General features: G+C 48.9%; 2 protein-coding genes across 3 annotated transcripts; both read right to left on the bottom strand.

Moving 5' to 3' along the window:
• Positions 1-270: 270 nt before the first annotated feature.
• Positions 271-11,038, bottom strand: SRSF4 (serine and arginine rich splicing factor 4). 2 transcript variants are annotated; one of them, XM_052698589.1, is made up of 7 exons: positions 10,892-10,980; positions 7,250-7,341; positions 5,744-5,886; positions 4,757-4,869; positions 2,816-3,030; positions 1,844-1,927; positions 271-1,676 (listed from the first exon to the last, which is right to left on the bottom strand). In XM_052698589.1, exons 2-7 carry the CDS (start codon positions 7,264-7,266, stop codon positions 917-919), a joined length of 1,332 nt encoding a protein of 443 aa, XP_052554549.1. In that variant the 5' UTR covers positions 7,267-7,341; positions 10,892-10,980; the 3' UTR covers positions 271-916. The 2 variants fall into 2 exon arrangements, with proteins under 2 accessions (XP_052554549.1, XP_052554548.1); XM_052698588.1 differs by lacking the exon at positions 7,250-7,341 and having other exon boundaries at positions 10,892-11,038.
• A 723-nt stretch (positions 11,039-11,761) lies between these two features.
• Positions 11,762-18,747, bottom strand: MECR (mitochondrial trans-2-enoyl-CoA reductase). The gene is made up of 10 exons (XM_052698602.1): positions 18,596-18,747; positions 15,698-15,795; positions 15,470-15,601; positions 14,576-14,719; positions 14,391-14,493; positions 13,620-13,722; positions 13,276-13,349; positions 13,104-13,164; positions 12,577-12,643; positions 11,762-12,481 (listed from the first exon to the last, which is right to left on the bottom strand). Exons 1-10 carry the CDS (start codon positions 18,724-18,726, stop codon positions 12,318-12,320), a joined length of 1,077 nt encoding a protein of 358 aa, XP_052554562.1. The 5' UTR covers positions 18,727-18,747; the 3' UTR covers positions 11,762-12,317.
• Positions 18,748-19,128: the final 381 nt, after the last annotated feature.

The raw sequence follows: 19,128 nt of genomic DNA, 5'->3' as shown, positions 1-19,128 counted from the left end.
AAAACAGTCTTGTCATCTTCATTATTTTTTCTGGTTCATTTTCTTGTATTCTTCTGATTGCAATGTTACAGCTCTAAACAACACTGTAAGTGCTTCTGGAGTAACAAGTTAAAATAACTTGATTATATTCAAGTGCCCTGACTACATATAGAGTGACTTTCCAAACCAAGACCCCATTCTTTAAGAGCAACTGTTCTGCAAATTCAAGTTGACGCCGATTGATCTAAAACAGCAACAATCACAACACGACTTCAGGTAATCACCATCAAGTGTCATCAAGCAAAAATAGTCTTTATTCAAATCTCATGGAAACAGGGATCACTGTACTTTGCAAGACGGGGAAAAATAAATAAAAAATTAATATAAAACAAGGATATTGTCACAATACCAGAATATGGAACTCTATTTTCCCACAGATTACTGCAAGTACCTTTTTATCCCCTTTTGACTGTGCTATTCACAACTCTGTAAGTCCGAAAAATATGAAACAGAAGTAGTATGAAACTTAAGACTTAGCACTTCCACTAAATGGCATACAGCAAAGGGCATCAATTCAAGGGCAAAGATTGTTGAAGCCATCATACCTACCTATCAGTCATCACTGCAATCTCATAAACCCACTATGGTGCAGTGCTCACTCTCTGCAAAGCTCCTCCTGGAAAACAGGGCCGTTTCAGTGATGTGGGAAGAACTGTATTCTAAGAGAACCTTTCTGTAGAAGAGTGAAAGGGCTGAACAGCCCTGCACCAGAGAGCATTGCAGGGAGCGAGTACTGCCACTAACAACGACAGACAAACCATCAGGGCAGTTAAAAATATACAGCATTGACATGTTTTCTACTTCAATCACTTGTGCTACAACTACCAAACACGTACAAAAGACTTCTCTGACTGTTCCGAGTATGGTTGCAGCAAGGTTAGGATCTGGAGCGAGACCTCGACCGCGATCGGGAGCGAGACCTGGAGGCAGACCTAGACTTGGACCGGGACCTCGGTTTTGAAACAGATTTTGACCTGGAACGGGAATCTGATTTGACGTTTGGTTTTGACTTGGAAATAGACCTAGACCTAGAGCGAGACACCACACGGGCAGCTGCATCCTCACCCTCACCTTTTGTCTCCTTTTTGTCAGACTCTGATTTTTGATGTTCCTTTTCTCTGGAGACTGACCTGGACTGCTCACGGCTGTCCTTCCTCTTTTTCTTGCTGCTTGGTTTGCTATCTCGCTTGCTGCGCCTCTTGCTTTTCTCACTCTTGCTGCAGCTCCTGCTTCTACTTCTGCTGTCATCCCTGCTTCTCTTCCTATTTTTCCTTTTCTCCTTACTGTGGCTCCTGCTCCTACTCCCATTCCTGCTCTTGCTCCTACTTCTAGCTTTGCTAATGCTCTTTTCCCTATCTTTGCTTCTACTCCTCAAGCTCTCCCTTGTCTCTCCCCTGTCCTTGCTTCCACTCCTGCTCCTGCTCTTTTCCTTGCTGCGGCTCCTGCTCTTTTCTTTCTCATCACTGTTATGGAGAGTGCCCTCAGATTTATCTTTACTTTTGTTCCGCGATTTCTCTGCACTCCTGCTGCGGCTCCTACTTTTATCCTCTTTACTTGGAGTCCTGCTTTTCTCTTTTTGGCCTCTGCTACGGCTCTTGCTTCGACTACGGCTCTTGCTTCTGGAACGGGACACAGACCTGGAAGGGCAAAGCCAACAGACAACTTCACTTTAGTGCAGCCTGGATTTGACCAGTGCTTAAATACTGTGCATAAGTCAAGAAAAACACTTTTCCCCCACTTAAATGAGAAGCGTCATCCCAAATTTAAGTAACTAACCCCCATTTCTTTCACCACAGAGACGTACCTGGATCTTGATCTACTCTTGGAGCGACTGCTGCTGGCACTGCGGCTCCGGCTCTTATGAGAATGCCTGCTTCGAGAGCGAGACCTACAACAAAATCCATCAGCTCAACATTAGCGTGTGCCCACGAGGGCTTCTGGTCTCCTGCAGGTAAAAGCCCACAGGCATTAAAGCACCTTTCGAGAACTCTTGAGCTTTTGAGAAACCTTGGAACCCTTATGCAGGAGGCACAACACACCAACGTTTACTGAACTAAAGGCTGCAATAGGGCCACTTCATTTTGCAGCTTCTTATGAATGAACTGATTCTTATGAATCAGTTATAGAGCTGCTATCTGCTGACCTGCACACACCATGAGGAGTGGTGAAGACATGAGAGAACAGCAGGAGTCACGACTGACTGAGAGAGGAAAATCCACATGAAATCAAGCTTTAAATTCATGAGTTGTTCCACGAACAGCAGAAGTTTGCCTGAATTTTATTACAAAGTTCTACCCCAAAATGGAACATGGCAGCGTGTGCTGAAGCATTTCTCTTGATCATACAAAGTAGGAAGTACATCTCTACAAACAAGGACTGGTTGGGGGCTTCCAAATTGAGGAAGAACTGTTAGCCCTGGTGCCTAGAGCAGAACACAGTGTTCGGAACTGAAGTGTTAGAAGTACCTTCTGCTTCATTCTCTATGCACAGCTCCACCTGCCACACAGCATTGCTCTGCAAGAAAGCAAGGACTACAGACTTAATGGAGTTGGGAAGAGGAGTAGCATTACTGCCCTGTATTTAGATAACCGATACACACAGTCACTGAAGAAAACACTTCTGATACGAGTTCCCTTGGTGACTTCCTGGTACCTGGTAAGTTCTCAAAAACTTGGTTTATTGAGAAGTCAGAACACTTCCAAGGGGTTTTAGAACCCGCTGCATGTTCATATGATTGCAGATAGGTTAAGCCTCACGATGCCACCAGGAGACATACCTTGAATGGCTTCGGCTTCTGGAGTAAGAGCGGCGCCGTCTTGATCCAGGTCTGTCTTCCACTAATCTAATCTTTCTGCCATTTACTTCTGTCCCGTCCAGCTTTTCAAGGGCTCTTTTCATGTCAGAATAGGATTTGAACTCAATCACACCTTCATTTTTCCTTCCTTTGTGTGCATCTGCATATGTCACTTCCCCTGCCTGACGCATATAATCCTAGAGGAAGAGGACAGAATAACCATTGCCTCAAATCCAGAGTCAGGCTTCCAGGCTCTGCTCATCTCTCAGCGATGCTTGCATAGCCTCTTCTAGTCACACAGATGTCAGCAAGGGTTTTAAACAAAGAGCATTTGCAGTACTAAAGCCAAAAGTTCCTGAGCAAGCCAAGTAACACACTACAATTTCACAGAGTTTGTGCGATTAGAAAACTAAGGCAGCACTGATAATTTGAGCCAAATAATTTAAGATCTCTCATCTACAGTCTAATGTCAGTAGGGCTGGGCTACGATAAAGTACAGAAATGTTTCGAGAAATAGATGCTTGCTCTCTAAATCCTGTTTTCAAAGTAACTTGGGGAAAGGAACACCCTTAAAGGTTAAATATGAGAAGGCCTCACACAGGCAAGAAGGCTTTAAAGCAAGCAGACTTCCCTTTGTCCTCCACCTAGGCAGCACATCTCATTCTGCTGGAAGAAACCCCCACACAAAAAAGAGCTGAATTCAGTTTCCCACTTCATGCTACCCGGCTTCTCTGTTTCACTTACTAAGCAGGTGAGCCCTGCTCAGAGCAAGCTGCCACAAGGCCATCTCAGCCACTAGCTACTTCAGCTGCAATGGGAACAGCACACAGAAATTTGGTTCAGTCTGTTTTTGGCCCAGCTACTCCCATCTTAATTACACTGAAATGAAAGCTGTTCGGAGAAGCAATGCATCCAGTAGAGAATTAATCATGCCATGCTCTACTTACAATTTTTAATACCAGAAGCAAAGACAAGCTACTGATGGTGTGAAGCATTAACAAAAGACATTTGAAGAATCTCAGTACGTACCTGAACTAGTGTTACACATTCAATTACAGACCAGTCTGTACTACGTCAAAGTTTGTTTAGAACAAATTTTACACATCCTTAAAAGAGAACCATAAAGAAAGCGTTCCTGTAAGAACAAGTGTTTTCAACCATTGCTGCTAAGTTCAATTAGGAAACACTGCCTTTCTGCACCTACTGTTGGAATGCTGCTCCCTGTCCTGCCCCTCTAGTCCACTATGCAGATAATCACAAGTCAACACCACCTCCAGGGGACTCAGATGTAGTGCTGTCTACACAGTGTTACCCAACATTTCCACTGCTGAGAATCACTTTCCATTCCTTCAGACTTTGAGAGAACATTCACTTTTTGGCAGAAATGGTTGCTCATTTGGGAAGCATCCTCTCCCTGAAACAGCCTTTAAAACAGTTTTTTTTCACGCTGTGGAAATTTTTAAGAGGGATTGTGCAAGAACGATGCTATCTTTTCCAAACAGCTCTTAGAAGCTGATGGTTAAAATCCAAACAGACAAGGGCAAATTCCTTTGTCTCTGGCGACTCCTACCACAGGCCTGCCTGAAGTGTTTCCACAATAACAGCTTAACAATAATCATCTCTAAGTGACGGTTTGTTAGGGCAAAGGTTTTTCTCCCACCATCCGAGGACACCAAGCCTGCAACTGCAGCTCCCCACGTTGCATGCCACACTACTGGCTTCGTATACACAAAGACACATCAAGACTGACTCAATATCGCTTCAAGAAAATGGACTTGTATGCATATGAGCACACAGATCTACTGACATGTTGGAGCTAAAAAAAAAAGACAGGCGTATGAGTTTTCTTGGATGAGACAGAAGCTAACTTTTTTACCCTTTGTGCTCTTTAATAGAGAAAGGGTAAAGAAAGGGGCCCCATACCTTAAGATCTTGCCAACTGCAGCGGCTTGACAAATTTTCCACAATCAATCTGTATTCTGTACGGGTAGGAGGACCGTACTTATCTCTTCCGCTTCTTCTATAACCATATCCACCTTTAGGAGGTGACAAGCAGACAGCAGAACTTCAACCAGGGAAATGGAGCACTCACTCTACACCCCCCCGACAAAAACGTTCTGCCCCATCTGTTCCCAAATGCATTCAAAATTCACACCCCCACAAGTTTAAAAAGAAAGAAATAAACCCCCCTCGTACAAAACACGAAGAGCCAAAGTGTTAAAAATGATTACAAGCACATCATTAAAGCTGTGCACGGGATTATAATTAAGTTAAAAGTAACATGCAATTAAGTTTACTCTTTAAAACAGATTGAAAGAAGAAACCGAATTAAACCAGTTTACTAATGTTACTTACATTGCTTACAAGTTTTCTGAGTATTTGATATGAATAAAGATTTTCAGGCACCTATTTCAGATTAATCTCATCTGTCTCTAACCCTTGGGATCCTCACCACCCAGGTCTAATGGGAAAAGGTTGCAGTTGTCACATGGCTTCCTTTTTGGTCAGCCAAGGGCCACAAGTTCAAAGAGCCACTCATGGAAAGGTAACCCAAGGTCAGCAAATGGAACAGGCAGTCATCTTAGCCTCAAAGGACTCTTAATTAAAACATTGAGGTCTTTGTTAAAGCTATGTTAAACATCACATTGCAAATCAACCATTAAAATAGTTAAACAAAACGATAATAAAATAATAGTACAAGAAAGCATGTTTATTAATTTATCCATTAAAAGAGTTTAATACAACAAATATTCAGATCGACAGTTACATTTACAGTTACAAAACACTATTCACAGCTTCATATCATTTTCTTTTAAAATTACTTAAAAAAATAAAATAAAATAAAATAAAAACAAGCAAAAATGTTTTATTTAAAATAAGTCACTGATACAAATGCATTGTAGTGCTTACTGCGTCCAGAACCATAACTGCTGTCACGACGTGGGCCTCTGGCATGCTCAACGATCACTCTTTCCCCACAAAGATCTTTACCATTTAGCTCATAAACAGCATCGTCTGCATCTCGCAGGTCATCGAACTCCACGAAGCCGTACCTGGAAACACGGGGGGAGAAAATAAAGAGAAGAGAATCACTCAAAACTGAGCCTGAGGTCTTCGTACTGGCAACGGCTGCCTCTGCAGAAGCACCTGAGGGAACCTCAGTGTGTGAATGTCAGGACCTCACGTGGAAATGCTCGTCTGCCTCTGCAAATACACGGGATCTGTGCGCTGTGCTTGAAAGGCCAAACAAAAAAGATGTGAAGTCAGGAAAAGGGATTTGCTTTTGCTCTTTAATAGACTCATTTTCCTCTAGACTGTGGGCAGTAACAACCCAGAAAGCACTTAATGACAGCCCAAAACTTCAGAGAGCATGGGGAGACCAAACCTTAAAGAAATGCAGCAACAGCCACCAGAAATGAGTTCCTGGGGTGAATAGGGGGCACCCGCAGCCAAGACAGTGCAATAACAGCACAGGGCCAAGGAATCACAGAATCGAGGCTGGAAAACATCTCCCAGGCCATCTGTCCAACCATCCACCTACCACCCATTCTGGCACTGCACCACGTCCTTAAGTCCATCTACACAGCTCTTCGGCACCTCCATGGACAGCCACGCCAGCACTCCCCTGCAGCCTGCAGGCACCCAGTCCCCTCAGTCAGGATCCCACAGGATGGTTTATAAAGCCATTGCTTACAGCTGCTTCTCAGGGCACGCTGTGATTTGCTTAAGGCTGCAGAGCAAATTCAGGGGAGCGCTGCAGTAAAACTCAGGCCTGCTCCTAAACACACGTTTAAAGAAAATAACAATGTGCAAAATGCCCATCACCATGCATTTGTGGCTTTTTTATTGTTGTCCACCCACCAAAACACCTTCAAGAAGGTCCCACAGAGAGGATTACGACCAGCCAAACCTCAGCTGAAAGCGCTGAACTTCCTTCTCCTCACTTGCTCCAAAAGGAACCACTACCTACCCAATCTGTTCATCCTATTCACCAAGGAGTGTAGTAACACAAAAGCAGCCCTAGAATAAGATGGGCCAGCAACAACAAAACCACACTCCATACCACTCATAAACGAAAGTAATGCTGATCCACCTGCTAAATATGTGTAATATTGCACTGTATGATGCAAACCCATGAATCAAACTCCTTTGGAAGCATAGTTTTACACCACAGAAAGCCACGACTGCTGACACAGCTTTAAGTACAGCAATCTGAACCTGCTGTTACTTGACAGCAGGGCAAGTAAATCTTCTTTTAAATGTCTACTATTACTACTTCATACGTGGCATAAAACTACTTACTAAAAACGTCAACGCAATTTACTCCAGATAATGTGAAGCTACACCATTTTCTGCTCTAGGATAAGAGGAAAAAAAAGAAAGGAAATTCTCTTGAAAGAGAATTTAACAGCTTACAGTCCATTCCAATTCATGTGATGCCTTTGAGTCCTGCTCAGCTACAGTCAGGAAAGGGAATATCAGGGTTCGCAAGGAAAAGCATCTTCAGACTGCTTGAAACATAACAGTCATTTAAATGAGTTACTGAAGTTAAAATCTCAGAAAACACTCAAATTTCAGTATTTAGAACTTCAACTACTTAAGCATCCCTTAAGATTTGGTAAATAATCATTCTTTGAAATTGCTTCAATAATGATAAGCATTGCCACCAATGGTCTGCTAGCAAAACTGAACAACTGACAGCAACAGAAGAAAAGTCTCATCTCATTCACCTCCATTAATATTAAGGAAGAGAAAGGCCTGAATCCTTTGGAACGATAGGAGCAGCTCAGTGGAATCGTCCCTCCTGACATCCAGCCGTGCTGGCTCTCACCATTTCGTGACTCCAACCTAATTTCTTAACACTGGCTGCTCCCACCGAAGTCAAACACTTTGCAGGGAAATCAAATCACTTCTCTTTAGGCAACAAACACAGGTTTTGAACTCAGCGAGATGAAAGAATTGAAGCTTTTGGCTTTTGGCTTTGATCTCTGCTCCTCAGCGCGTTGCAGAAGTTACGTCCCTCCTCTCGCAGGGCGAAGCCATGAACACCAGAAAGCTGCTCAGGGTGACGCAGGGCAGGGAAGCACACAGACAGAACTGTTTGTTAAAGCCAGCGAGATTGCAAATTGCTCTCACCACCAGCAAAAGCTTCCAGCTTTCAAGTTATTACTGCTAGTTTTTCTCATGCTTTCAGTAGATAAAAAAGCAGGCTGAAAAGTCCAATTTTCTGGTCATTTAATACACACACTACTGCCGTGCACAGCTCCAGATGTCCATGTAGGAAAACATGTGAGAACTATGAGCACACAACCAGAAACTTCAAACAGAAATGGAAGGACCTACAAGGAATGGATGTTTATTCTCTGGTCCTTCCCTCAGGTAAACATTGTTCAAAGACTTTGAACTGCAAGCTTAAGTTACAACCAGCAGCACCCGAGACCCAGCAAAGCCTTCAGGACTCTGCTGTGTCACATTCCAGTCGCATCTTACTGCTGAAGCACTTCAGCTTAGCTGCTAAAATACTGACAGGCTGATCTCCTGCAGGCTGAGCACTGCCAACAGCCCACCAGCTTCCAGAAGAAACTGAAAGACTCTACAGAGTGAAACAGTGTGCAGTCATTTTTAATCATTTGCTAAGCACTACTAAAAATAAGCTGACAAGAAAGGATCATTGGGCAAACAAAGCTCCGGAGTGCTCCAGCAAACGTCGAGCACGAGGCAAACCCAAGCAGAACAGCATCAAATCTGATAGCTGGAGTCAGTAGGTGTCCAATTGGAATTTAAATACAAGCCACCAGAAGCCTGCACAGACAGCTTCAGGATAATGCCCTATAAATGCCCATCCTAGAAACATACATGGAGCTCTATCTAACCCACAGCAGAAGCAACCTACCACAGAATCAGCAGACAGCAAGGCAGATGACCGCTCAGTTCCACGTAGTTCCCTGTATCCCTCCAGTTATCTGCAACTTTTGAACTCTGTCTCCCCCAAGTGAACTTTGGTGTCACGTTCAGACTACTCACACAGTAGGTGTGGGCTGTGTCTTCCCTTTCACTCTGCAGTCCATGGTAACAGGCACTCAGGATGCCCTGAGAGATGCTTTCAGCTTTGGCCACCTGAACTCAACACAGCTCCCCACAGAGCACTTCCAAATGCTAAGCTGGCATGGAAGGGCCAATCCTTGCAAGACATTTCTCAATAAAGCATGAGGACCAGCCCATTACTGCACCAGACATGCAATTACGTAGATCCATATCCATTAATGAAAGATGTTTTTCTCTGCTGACATCTGCCTATGAAGTACAAATGTTTCTTTCAGAGCTTTCATACAACAACATAAAAACAAGATATTCCTTGAGCTTCAACAACGTGCAACCAAATACCTGAGCACACTTCAACATTATCTGGCTAAAACATCAATATGTGCACACTCCTTTGTTTTAATAACTGCTTTTATTTGTCTTATGAACCTGTTAAATGTCCACCTCCCAGTAAAGCCAGTGTAACAGTTTAGTGAGCTTTTTGATGTGCTCTTTTACAAGAGATCCGTTTACAAACAGAAGTGATAGTCAGCCCTCTTGGCTAATAGCAACAAATTCCATATCCCACTCAGTCTTCCTAAACAAGACTTCAAGTTTTCTTACAAAGATGCCAGCCCTCATTAGGCGGGCAGCTTCAAGAAACAGGAAAAAAGAAAGCAGCAATTTATTTCCTCTTTAGAATCGATACTTGAATGTCTCGTCCAAGTGCTGGTGGATCAGGATCCAACCCTCTACATGCAGCAAGGAGTCCTTATGTTACCACAGCTGCCCACAGGCATCCCACCCTGAGTGCTGGGGAGGGGGCAGGCACTCAAATACACCTGCATGGGGAGCCACTGCCACCCTGCCAGGCTGGGTGCTGGGAAGGGGCTGCACAACAGCTCAGCCCAGCTGAGAGGCGATACAGAATCACAGAATGGCCAGGGTTGGAAGGGGCTTCAAGGATGATGAAGCTCCAACCCCCCGCCACACACAGGGCCACCAACCTCCACATTCAATACCAGCCCAGGCTGCCCAGGGCCCCATCCAACCTGGCCTTGAACACCTCCAGGGATGGACGGGGCATCACAGCCTCTCTGGGCAGCTGTTCCAGCACCTCACCACTCTCATAGCAAAGAACTTCCCCTGACATCCAACCTCAGTCCTCCCTTCTTCAACTTCAAACCATCTCCCCTTGTCCTGCTGTTATCTCCCCTTTCCAAGAGTTGATTCCCCTCCTGTTTGTAGGCTCCCTTTAGGTACTGAAGGCTGCAATGAGGTCACCCCACAGCCTTCTTTTCTCCAGGCTGAACGAGCCCAGCTCCCTCAGCCTGTCTTCATAGGAGAGGTGCTGCAGCCCCCGATCATCTTTGTGCCCCTCCTCCAGACCCTCTCCAACAGCTCCCTGTCTTTCTTGTACTGGAGGCTCCAGACCTGGACACAGCACTGCAGATGGGGCCTCACAAGGGCAGAGCAGAGGGGGACAATCACCTCCCTGTCCCTGCTGGCCACCCCTCTTCTGACAGTGCCCAGGATCCCATTTGCTTCCTGAGCTGCAGGAAACACTGCTGGCTCCTGTTCAGCTTTCCATCCATCAGTACCCGCAGGTCCTTCTCCGCAGGGCTGCTCTCGAGGACTCTTCCTCCCCTCCCATTACGGGACGCCCCCAGCTCACACAGGGCACTCTGCCCTCCCTCCCCTTTAACCTCAATGCCGAACACCTCCTCCCCACGCTCTCCCCAGCCGCCCTAAAACCCCACAACCATACATCACCCCCCCCCCCCCCCCCAGCGCATCCCAACGGCACCGGCCGCCCTGCCCCCCCCGTTTCCATGGAAACCCACACCCCTCAACCCCCCCCCCACATCACCACATCACCCCAAACTCCCTCACAGCCCCTCAACCCCCCGACGCCCCTCAGTGCAGCCGCCTCCCATCACAGCGAAACCCGGCCCTCCTGTCAAGGCCGCCGCTTACGCAGGGCCGGGCCCGCGCTCCACCGATAAACCGAGCCGAGTTGAACCAAACCGGGCTCACCCGTTCTTAAGGTCCACCTCAAGGATCTTGCCGTAACCCTTGAAGAAACGCTCCACATCCCGTTCCCGCGCCTGGTAGCTGAGGCGCCCGATGTACACCCGCGGCATCGCGCCCGGGGGGGGCGGGAAGGGGCGGCGCCAAACGGCGGCGCTGCAACGTCACTACGCCGCGCGGCGATGAGTGGGGGGGCGATACGTCAGCATAGGCCACGCCCACCCGGCGGTTCTTAAAAGGGCCATTGCACGAGTGGGCCCACCTGCCCCAAAGTCACCAGGTGGGGGATATCGACCCCAATATCGGGATCCCAAGGGTTTTCTCGGTACGAGATTCCACCTCCACCTCAACAGACCGTTCTAATGTTGATTAAATGCCAAGGACCTCGGTGCTTCATTTGTTTTTCTCCCTCCCTATAGGAAGACCCCAAAAGCCCGATTTTTGCCCCGCAAAAGGTGAAGTGGGACTGTAATTGTTGTATGGGCTGTTGCTCAAAATGAGAAACCCGCTCTAAGGGCAGAGTTGTTCCCTCCACTCTCCATCAGCCCCTGCTCCTGGTGAGCTAACCTAACACTAACCCTAACACTAACCCCAACCCCCCATAGTGCTAATCATAGAATGGCCTGGGTTGAAAAGGAGCACAATGCTCATCCAGCTCCAACCCCCTGCTATGTGCAGGGTCACCAACCAGCAGCCCAGGCTGCCCAGAGCCACATCCAGCCTGGCCTTGAATGCCTCCAGGGATGGGGACCCACAGCCTCCTTGGGCAACCTAATGGGGCACAGCCCACCCATGCCTCACCTCTATGAGCTGTGGGATTTCCCAGCCCTGAACTGCGAACAGCGAGAGTTTCCAGGGGCTGCTGGAGCAACAGAATGCTTTGAGCACATAAACATTTATTGGCAGCATCTTACAAAAATAGATATATCAGACATTGATTTCCAAGAGGTTTCCCTGCGCGTTCCACAATCAGAAGTTGTGGTGGTTCAGTAACAGCAGCAAAACTGAATTCAAGTCTAGGCATTGGAAAAATCACATTGATGGTGGTGAGCTGTTGGGGTGAGCCCAGAGGGTAGAAAATGTACCCATGTTGTCCAGTGTAACTCCAGCCTGCGTGGGTGCCCTGCAATGATGCCAGCACTGCATGTGCTAGGTAGGGGAAAATTAACAACAACAACAACAACAAAAAGTAATAATAATACTAATGTTTTAAAAAGTGGTTTTGCAATTCAATCTGCTCCTTTCCCTTGAGATGGCCAAGGGAAGAGCCCAGGCTTTCTGCTGCAACAAACTAAAATGTGACCCAAGTCTCCCCCCAGAAGCAAACCCAGCCTCTTTTCAATGTGGCCTCTGCAAAATTCCAGAGGCTTTTAATACCTGAAATTAAAAGAAAAAAAAAAGGAAAAAAAAAAGAAACAATTTATGCGAGAAGTCAGAGCAGGAGAATCTGCTTGGAGGAGATAAAGGGCTGCATAGACGCCATCAAGGCCTCCCTGAAATCCTCCAGTGGGACTGCAGTGCAGGCAGGAGCGCTGAGCTGCCCCTTCCGCACCATCTGGCACAGGGAATCCACCATGCTGGCCATGCTTTGCTTGTCTGTGAGAGAAGAAGGTGGTCACTGTCACCCTGAACCCTGACCCAACCCCCTAATCCAACCCTAATGCATCCCTAACCCCAAGCCTGCAGCTCACCATGGTCCTTCTTCCACTGGGTCACCCAGAAGCCGCGCAGCCTCACATCCCTGAAGATGAAGGCACTCTGCAGAAACAGGAGATGAGATCTGTCCCCTTCAGCCTCTTCCTGAGTTCTTGCTAGTGTGAGGAGCCTCTTTCAGAGCTCTAATTTGGGACAGATCCGCTATGGCAGGTTCACAGTAATGAAATACCATGTGCTGCAGCACCGAGCTGCATCTCACTGGGATAAAACCCAGTTTCACATCAAGGAGACACACACAGCCCCAGCATACAAGAACAGTTTGCACCAGGACAAGTCAGACACTCAGCATCTGTGGGGTTGTTTCAGTGCAGGGACTTCAGTGCAGTCCAAATCCTCTATGAGTGCAACCAAGAGACCCCACAGCAGAATGCAAGGCAGCTCATTCCATAACAAACCCATCGGTTAAAAACAAAGACAGAAATTTGGAGGCTCTGAATGTGACATCCAGACAGAGGATGCACTGAACTCCTGCAGATGTACCCAGTACCATCCCTATACTCACCACTGGCACCGTCACAGGCTGCTTTGCCATTCCTCCATAGGTCACCATGGTCCCTTTGGGTCTGCAGGAGGTACAAGGCCTTGGGTTGCCCACGGGTTGCTCCCCCATCACACCCCAACCCACGTGCCCTGTCTTGGAGCAGGCTCTGAGCCCAGCCCTCAGCCCAGCTCACTGCAGGTGCCGCAGCATCTCCGTCGTGCTCCTGCCTCCAACGCAGTTCAGGGCAAGCCGGGGCTTCGGGATGCTCTGCAGGAAAAAGGAAGGGAGCCCTTCATCAGCACTGTGCAGAGAGCTCCACTAAGCCCATTTGTATTAATGGCTGGGTAAATATATGAGGCGATTAGTGAGTGGCTTAGAGAACTGTATCTATTCCTAATGACTTACAGCCCAGATGTCACGCTGCCTGCCCTGACTCACAATTGCTCATTGCACATTTTCCTTTTTGCTATCCCTGCAACTCCCACTCGAAGTACAGAGCTGTGGGGCAGCCTCTCGGATGGCCTCGCACTGAGGTACCTTAAATATCTCCTTCATCTCTGGCTTCCTCAGCGCATCCTCTGTCACAACGTGGTCTGCACCCAAGGCCAGCAGCCGCTCCACCAGCTGGGGAAGGTCGGGTCTGGAGGGAGAGAGGCCTTGTGAGGCAGAGATCAGGGCATCTGATCAGGGCATCTTCTGCTGGAACAGGGCTGAGTGACAAAGGACCACAGGGATCACTGATGCCAACCCCTGGCTCCACACAGCACCGTCCCAAATCCAAACCCTACGTCTCAGAGCAGTGTCCAAATGCTTTCTCTGCTCTGGCAGCTCATGGCTGTGCCCACTGCCCCATGGACAGACTGTTCCGTGCCCACCACCCTCTGGAGCAGAACCTTTCCCTATCCCCCACCTGTCTGTCAGGTGCTGACAGAGCTCCATGCTGTTCTCTCAGACAAGAAGGTGTGTGACCTTGTCATAAAAGAAGATTAAGTTCATTAACCGGGACTTTCCCCTCATGAAATTGTGTTGGCTGTGACCGCATTGCCTTCCAGGTGTTTCTCAATAACTCTCAGAATAATCTCCATAATTTTGCCAGGCACTGAAGCAAGCCTGGCAGGCCTGTAATTACCTACAAAAGCCCCAGTGATGCACAGACTATGCAAATGAACTACAGAAAACCGAAATACAACAGAATCAGACCCTCTATGATTGAGTCTTCACCACTTTCTCTGGGCTGAACACGCTCAGAAGGAACCTCCAGTCCCCACACTGTGCCTCCTTCTGCTTCTCCCACCTCACGGCACTCACCTGTCCCTCACCACATTGATGGTCCTGATGCCCATGGCCTTTGCAATCTGGATGACAGCCTGCCCCACGCCACTGTTGGCCGCGTTCTGGATGACGGAGTCCCCTGGGGAGCACAGGTTTGGCACAGCCAGGTGGGCTCACCCCCCCCCCCCCCCCCTCCTGCATGTCCCCAGCACACAACGTACCCGGCGCCAGGCTCTCAAAGTCGGTCAGCATGCGGAGTGCTGTGCAGGGGTTGATGCTGAGCGTGGCAGCACACAGCAGTGGGATGTCACTGGGCACACGCAGCAGGTTGTCCTCGGGGAGCACCGCGTGTGTCCGCCACGTCCCTGTGCAGTGGGGAAAGGACAGCGCTGGCAGACCTGGCACTGCACCCTAACTCACATTGCTGCCTTGCAGTGCATGGGGTGAACATCATACTGCAACATATTAAACCTTTTCCTCAATGGCTAGAGCCAGAACATTTATGTAAGTAAAGAAAGAGAAAGCCTGAAACAACGTGCAGGCTGGATATACTTAGATCTGATTTAACCCCTATCATCCATTTACTTTTTTTTTTTTTTCCCTTTATGTTTAAAAATATCGCATTTGGATCTTAACTAGATGGCTTTCGGTCTCCCATTAAGTGAAAAAGCCTTTTAAGAAGAAATAGGGAAGGAACAAGCTGTTAGACTAAATGGGAACCGACAATTTCTCTGGCCATTGGCGTGTTGGAGTAGCACGAGAGGCATTTGTTGGAAAATAAATTCCCAAGCTTTCCCATCAGAGCACTATTAGAGAGGAAACTGTAATGAGACAGAACTGCCCTTGCACAGGTTAAACACTTTATCCTGTGTCTTTACAGAGGCCATCAGCAGCTGTGACAAAACACGCTTGTTTCCAGAGAACAGATTGCCGTGATGCTCCATAATAGTGCACAAGGGCCATAAAGGGTTTGCACTATAGAAAAGTAAATGATTTCTGGATTAAAGCTGAGCACACGCTTTCAGCACACAGCAGTGGGTGCCAGAGAGATGGAGGCTCTGCATCCGCAACCTTCCCCCAGGCAGGGTGCACCCAGGGCCCATCCCCAGACTCACCAAGCCCAGCATCAGCAGGGATGATGCAGTCCCCAGGACTCAGTGTCACCACGCCAGGGCCGACCTCCAGCACGCGCCCAACGCCTTCATTGCCTGCCACGGCTGGCAGTGGGGCCAGGAGGGCGTAGGTGCCTGCAGGGAGCAGGGTGAGAGCCACGCACAGAGCCAGGATAGGGAGTGATGCACAGTTCTATGATGCACAGCCAGTTGTAGGCAGCAAGAAACTACCTTGGATCATGTTGATGTCGGCTGGGTTGATGGGCGCTGCCAGCATCTTAATGAGGACATCTGAGTGTCCCAGTGCAGGCAGCTCCAGCTCCTTCAGCCTGGTGGGGACACAATAATTACAGAGAGATTCATTCCTGTATTACTTCTGCAAAGCATCAGCTGTAAGCAAAGCAGCACTATTTCCCCATCTACATTGCTACAGCCTGGTCTCATCCAGCAAGAAATAAAATCTCAATATCTAACAGAGCATCTGCGCTGCTCCTCCAGCCTGTCCCCCTGCTCACAGCATTGCCTCACACCATAGAATCATTGATGTTGGGAAAGACATCTAAGATCACTCAGTCCAACCCCCGTCATGCCCACTGACCGTGTTCCTCAGTGCCACATCTCCAAGTTTCTCTGAACACCTCCACGCACAGTGACTCCATCACTTTCTTAGACAGCCTGTGCCAATGCTTTCTCTCTCTTTCTGGGAAGAAACTTTTCCTCATCAGTCATATGGACCCAAAAGCACATCCTGCCCAGAGGACGCCTTCCAACCCCTTTGCCACCAAACCGTTTTCATGGAAATCCATGCAAAACGCCCTTACACCATGGCTGGGTGAGGCAGAATCCAAAATTATCCAAACTGAACAAGATCTTCAAGGCCACCAAGTCAACCCAACCCTCCGAGTGCCACCAGCAAGCCATGCCCCTGCTAGTTACTATCTTCCCATCACCAAACTACTCAGCCCATTGCTGCTGCGCACAGGGGCATTCAATTTTTGGCTGCCTTGGGCCACGAACCTTCCAGTAAAGAGGACATAGAACCATGACAAGGACACAGGGGGTGCAGGGCTGCGTCCCACTGCCCACAGATGCATCAAGCAGCATTCACACCATGACACACAGAGTGGGGACGAGGGAGCTGGTGGTTGCCTGACCCACTGCAGGCCAGGGCAAAGTCATCTCCCGTTTGCAAGATGAGGGCAATTGGAGCCACACTGAACAAGTGAAGGAGGTGGCTGGACCTGGCGCTGCCAATTTTCAGGGCGGTTATTTGCTGCAATTATGTGCTGCTAAATGTGTGCCATTAGAACAACCCGCTGAATTTCCTTCACAGCTCGTCCTGAGCTGGCAACGTGGTTTTCCCTTTTTCCCTTTGAAACTGCCTTGGTGATGGATGTGGAGACAACTCAGAGTTCTGAATGCTTAAGATCTGAGCAAAAAGCACAGCGGCAGCCCAGTGTCAAACTGCTGTGGAAAAATCTTTTTATTACAAAATAAAAAATATGGAGGGATTTTTGGCCAAGGCTGCCAAAACCCAACGTTGTGTAAGAAGGCATTGTGCAAGGATGAGGCTGTGTCATCTGGAATGGGTTTGAGGGCTCATCCCACCCTGCCTGAGCTTTAGGGGAAGTCAGATCTGTTTCCAAACATCTGCAACAAGACACAGAGAGGTTCACCCATCACGAGGTGGGTCTTGCACAAGCAGCAGGGTGAGGATGGCTGCTCCTGCCCCATGTCCCAGCAAATCTCAGTGCTGCTAAACAGTGTGGTACAAATAAATGGTCCAAAGAGAACTAATCATCTGCTTGCCTGCCCCAAAGAGTGGTTTGGGTTCTGTATGCACCCAGATCTGCGCCTCCCATCGTTCTGTGCAACTTGAAACAGCTCAGCTGCATCTGCACATCCCCAGCATTTCCTCTCTTGAAAAAGAAAGCAGAAAAAACTTCCCTCTTCTGAGCCTTTCTGGCCATAATTTGAAGAGAAATAAACCTGTACTGCTGCTGTGCCTTGGGTGATTGCAGCACCTGCAGGAACCCCTACCTGCAACCCCAGGAAACACTCTCATTCCTGACCCTGCATACCCAACTGGGGTCAAAGTGGGGTGCAGCAATGCAGGCTCCCCCAGGGAACACTGAGGAACTGGGGGGCCGCCCCTTCCCTGTGTGCTGAACTACCCTGGCACCCCCACACTGTGCATCCCCAAAACACTCCACATCATCCCTAGGTTTACCTCCACCCTCTACCCCTGCCCTGCACTGCCATGCACCCCTGCCTCACCCCTACACCTGCTGTCCCCATTACAATACACCCCTTATACACTCACCCCCCCACAGCTGCACCCTCTTCAATGTATCCCCTGCCATAAACCCCAAACATCTGAACTCCTGATACCTGCACCCCATACAATACACCCTCCTTGCAATGCAGCTCTCTATACTTGCACCCTTTTGCAATGCACTCCCCATATCTTCACCACCTTCAATTGCACTCCCCATATCTGCACCTCCCCCATATCTTCACCCCCTGCAATGCCCCCTCCATAACTGCACTCCCTTCAATTGCAACCCCCATATCTGCATCCCCTCATATCTGCACTTCCTTCAATTACACCCCCCATATCTTCACCCCCCTATATCTCACTCCCCCATATCTGCACCCATTGCAATGCTCTCCCCATAGCTGCACTTCCTTCAATTTCAACCCCCATATCTGCACCCCCTCCATATCTGCACCCCCTGCAACTGCAAATTCCATATCTTCACCCCCCCACATCTCACCCCCTGCAATTCCACCCCCTATATCTTCACTCCTCCATATCTGCACCCCCCACAATGCACTCCCCCATACCTGCACACTCCCCATATCTTCACCACCTTCAATTGCACCCCCTGCATCTTCACCCCCCTATAACTGCACCCCCTGCAATGCAACCTCCATAACTGCACCTCCTTCAACTGCACTCCCCATATCTGCATCCCCCCATATCTGCACCCCCTGCAATACACCCCCATATCTGCACCCCCCAATATCTGCACCCCTTTCAATCCCCCCCTATATTTTCGCCCAGCCCCCCCCCAAACCTCACCCCCTTCAACGCATCCCTTGCAAACTCCCCCTCTCCCTCCTTACTGCAGGACGTCCGCCGGCTCCCCGTGCCGCTCATACAGGAGCCCCCTCGGGACGCTCCCGGCGGCAGCACAACGCGCCCGCACGGGATGAACCCGCAGCCCGCGCAGCACCGCCGCTCCCGCCCGCTGCATCCCGGCCCGGCACGGCGCGACCGCCGGCGGCGTCACGGGGGCAACCCCACCCCCAGCGGGTCGGTCCCGCCCTCGCCTGGCCTTAAGGCGGCCTCGAGTGTGGCAGAGCAGCGCCGTGGTGCCGGGTTGTGCCGTTCCCGTCCCCGGTGACGTTTAAGGTCGGGTAGAACTGAGCGTCTCGGTGGGGCTGTTGGTGTCCTTGTGCACTGCGGGGAATTGGACCACGCGGTCTTTAAGGGTCCCTTCCGACTGAAACAATTCTATGATTCTATGGGATATCGTACCTTAGCGTGCCATGCCGTGCCTTACTATGCCATGCCATGCCATGATACTCCGTACCTTGCCATAAACGGTGATGGTAAGACCTTGCCATGCCATGTCATGCCTTACCATGCTATGCAA

This window comes from Tympanuchus pallidicinctus, unplaced genomic scaffold, assembly GCF_026119805.1.
Source record: "Tympanuchus pallidicinctus isolate F22 unplaced genomic scaffold, pur_lepc_1.0 scaffold33, whole genome shotgun sequence".
NCBI classification, from domain to species: domain Eukaryota; kingdom Metazoa; phylum Chordata; class Aves; order Galliformes; family Phasianidae; genus Tympanuchus; species Tympanuchus pallidicinctus.
The sequence above is the reverse complement of the archived record's forward strand: the minus strand, read 5'-3'. Positions and strand labels throughout refer to the sequence as shown.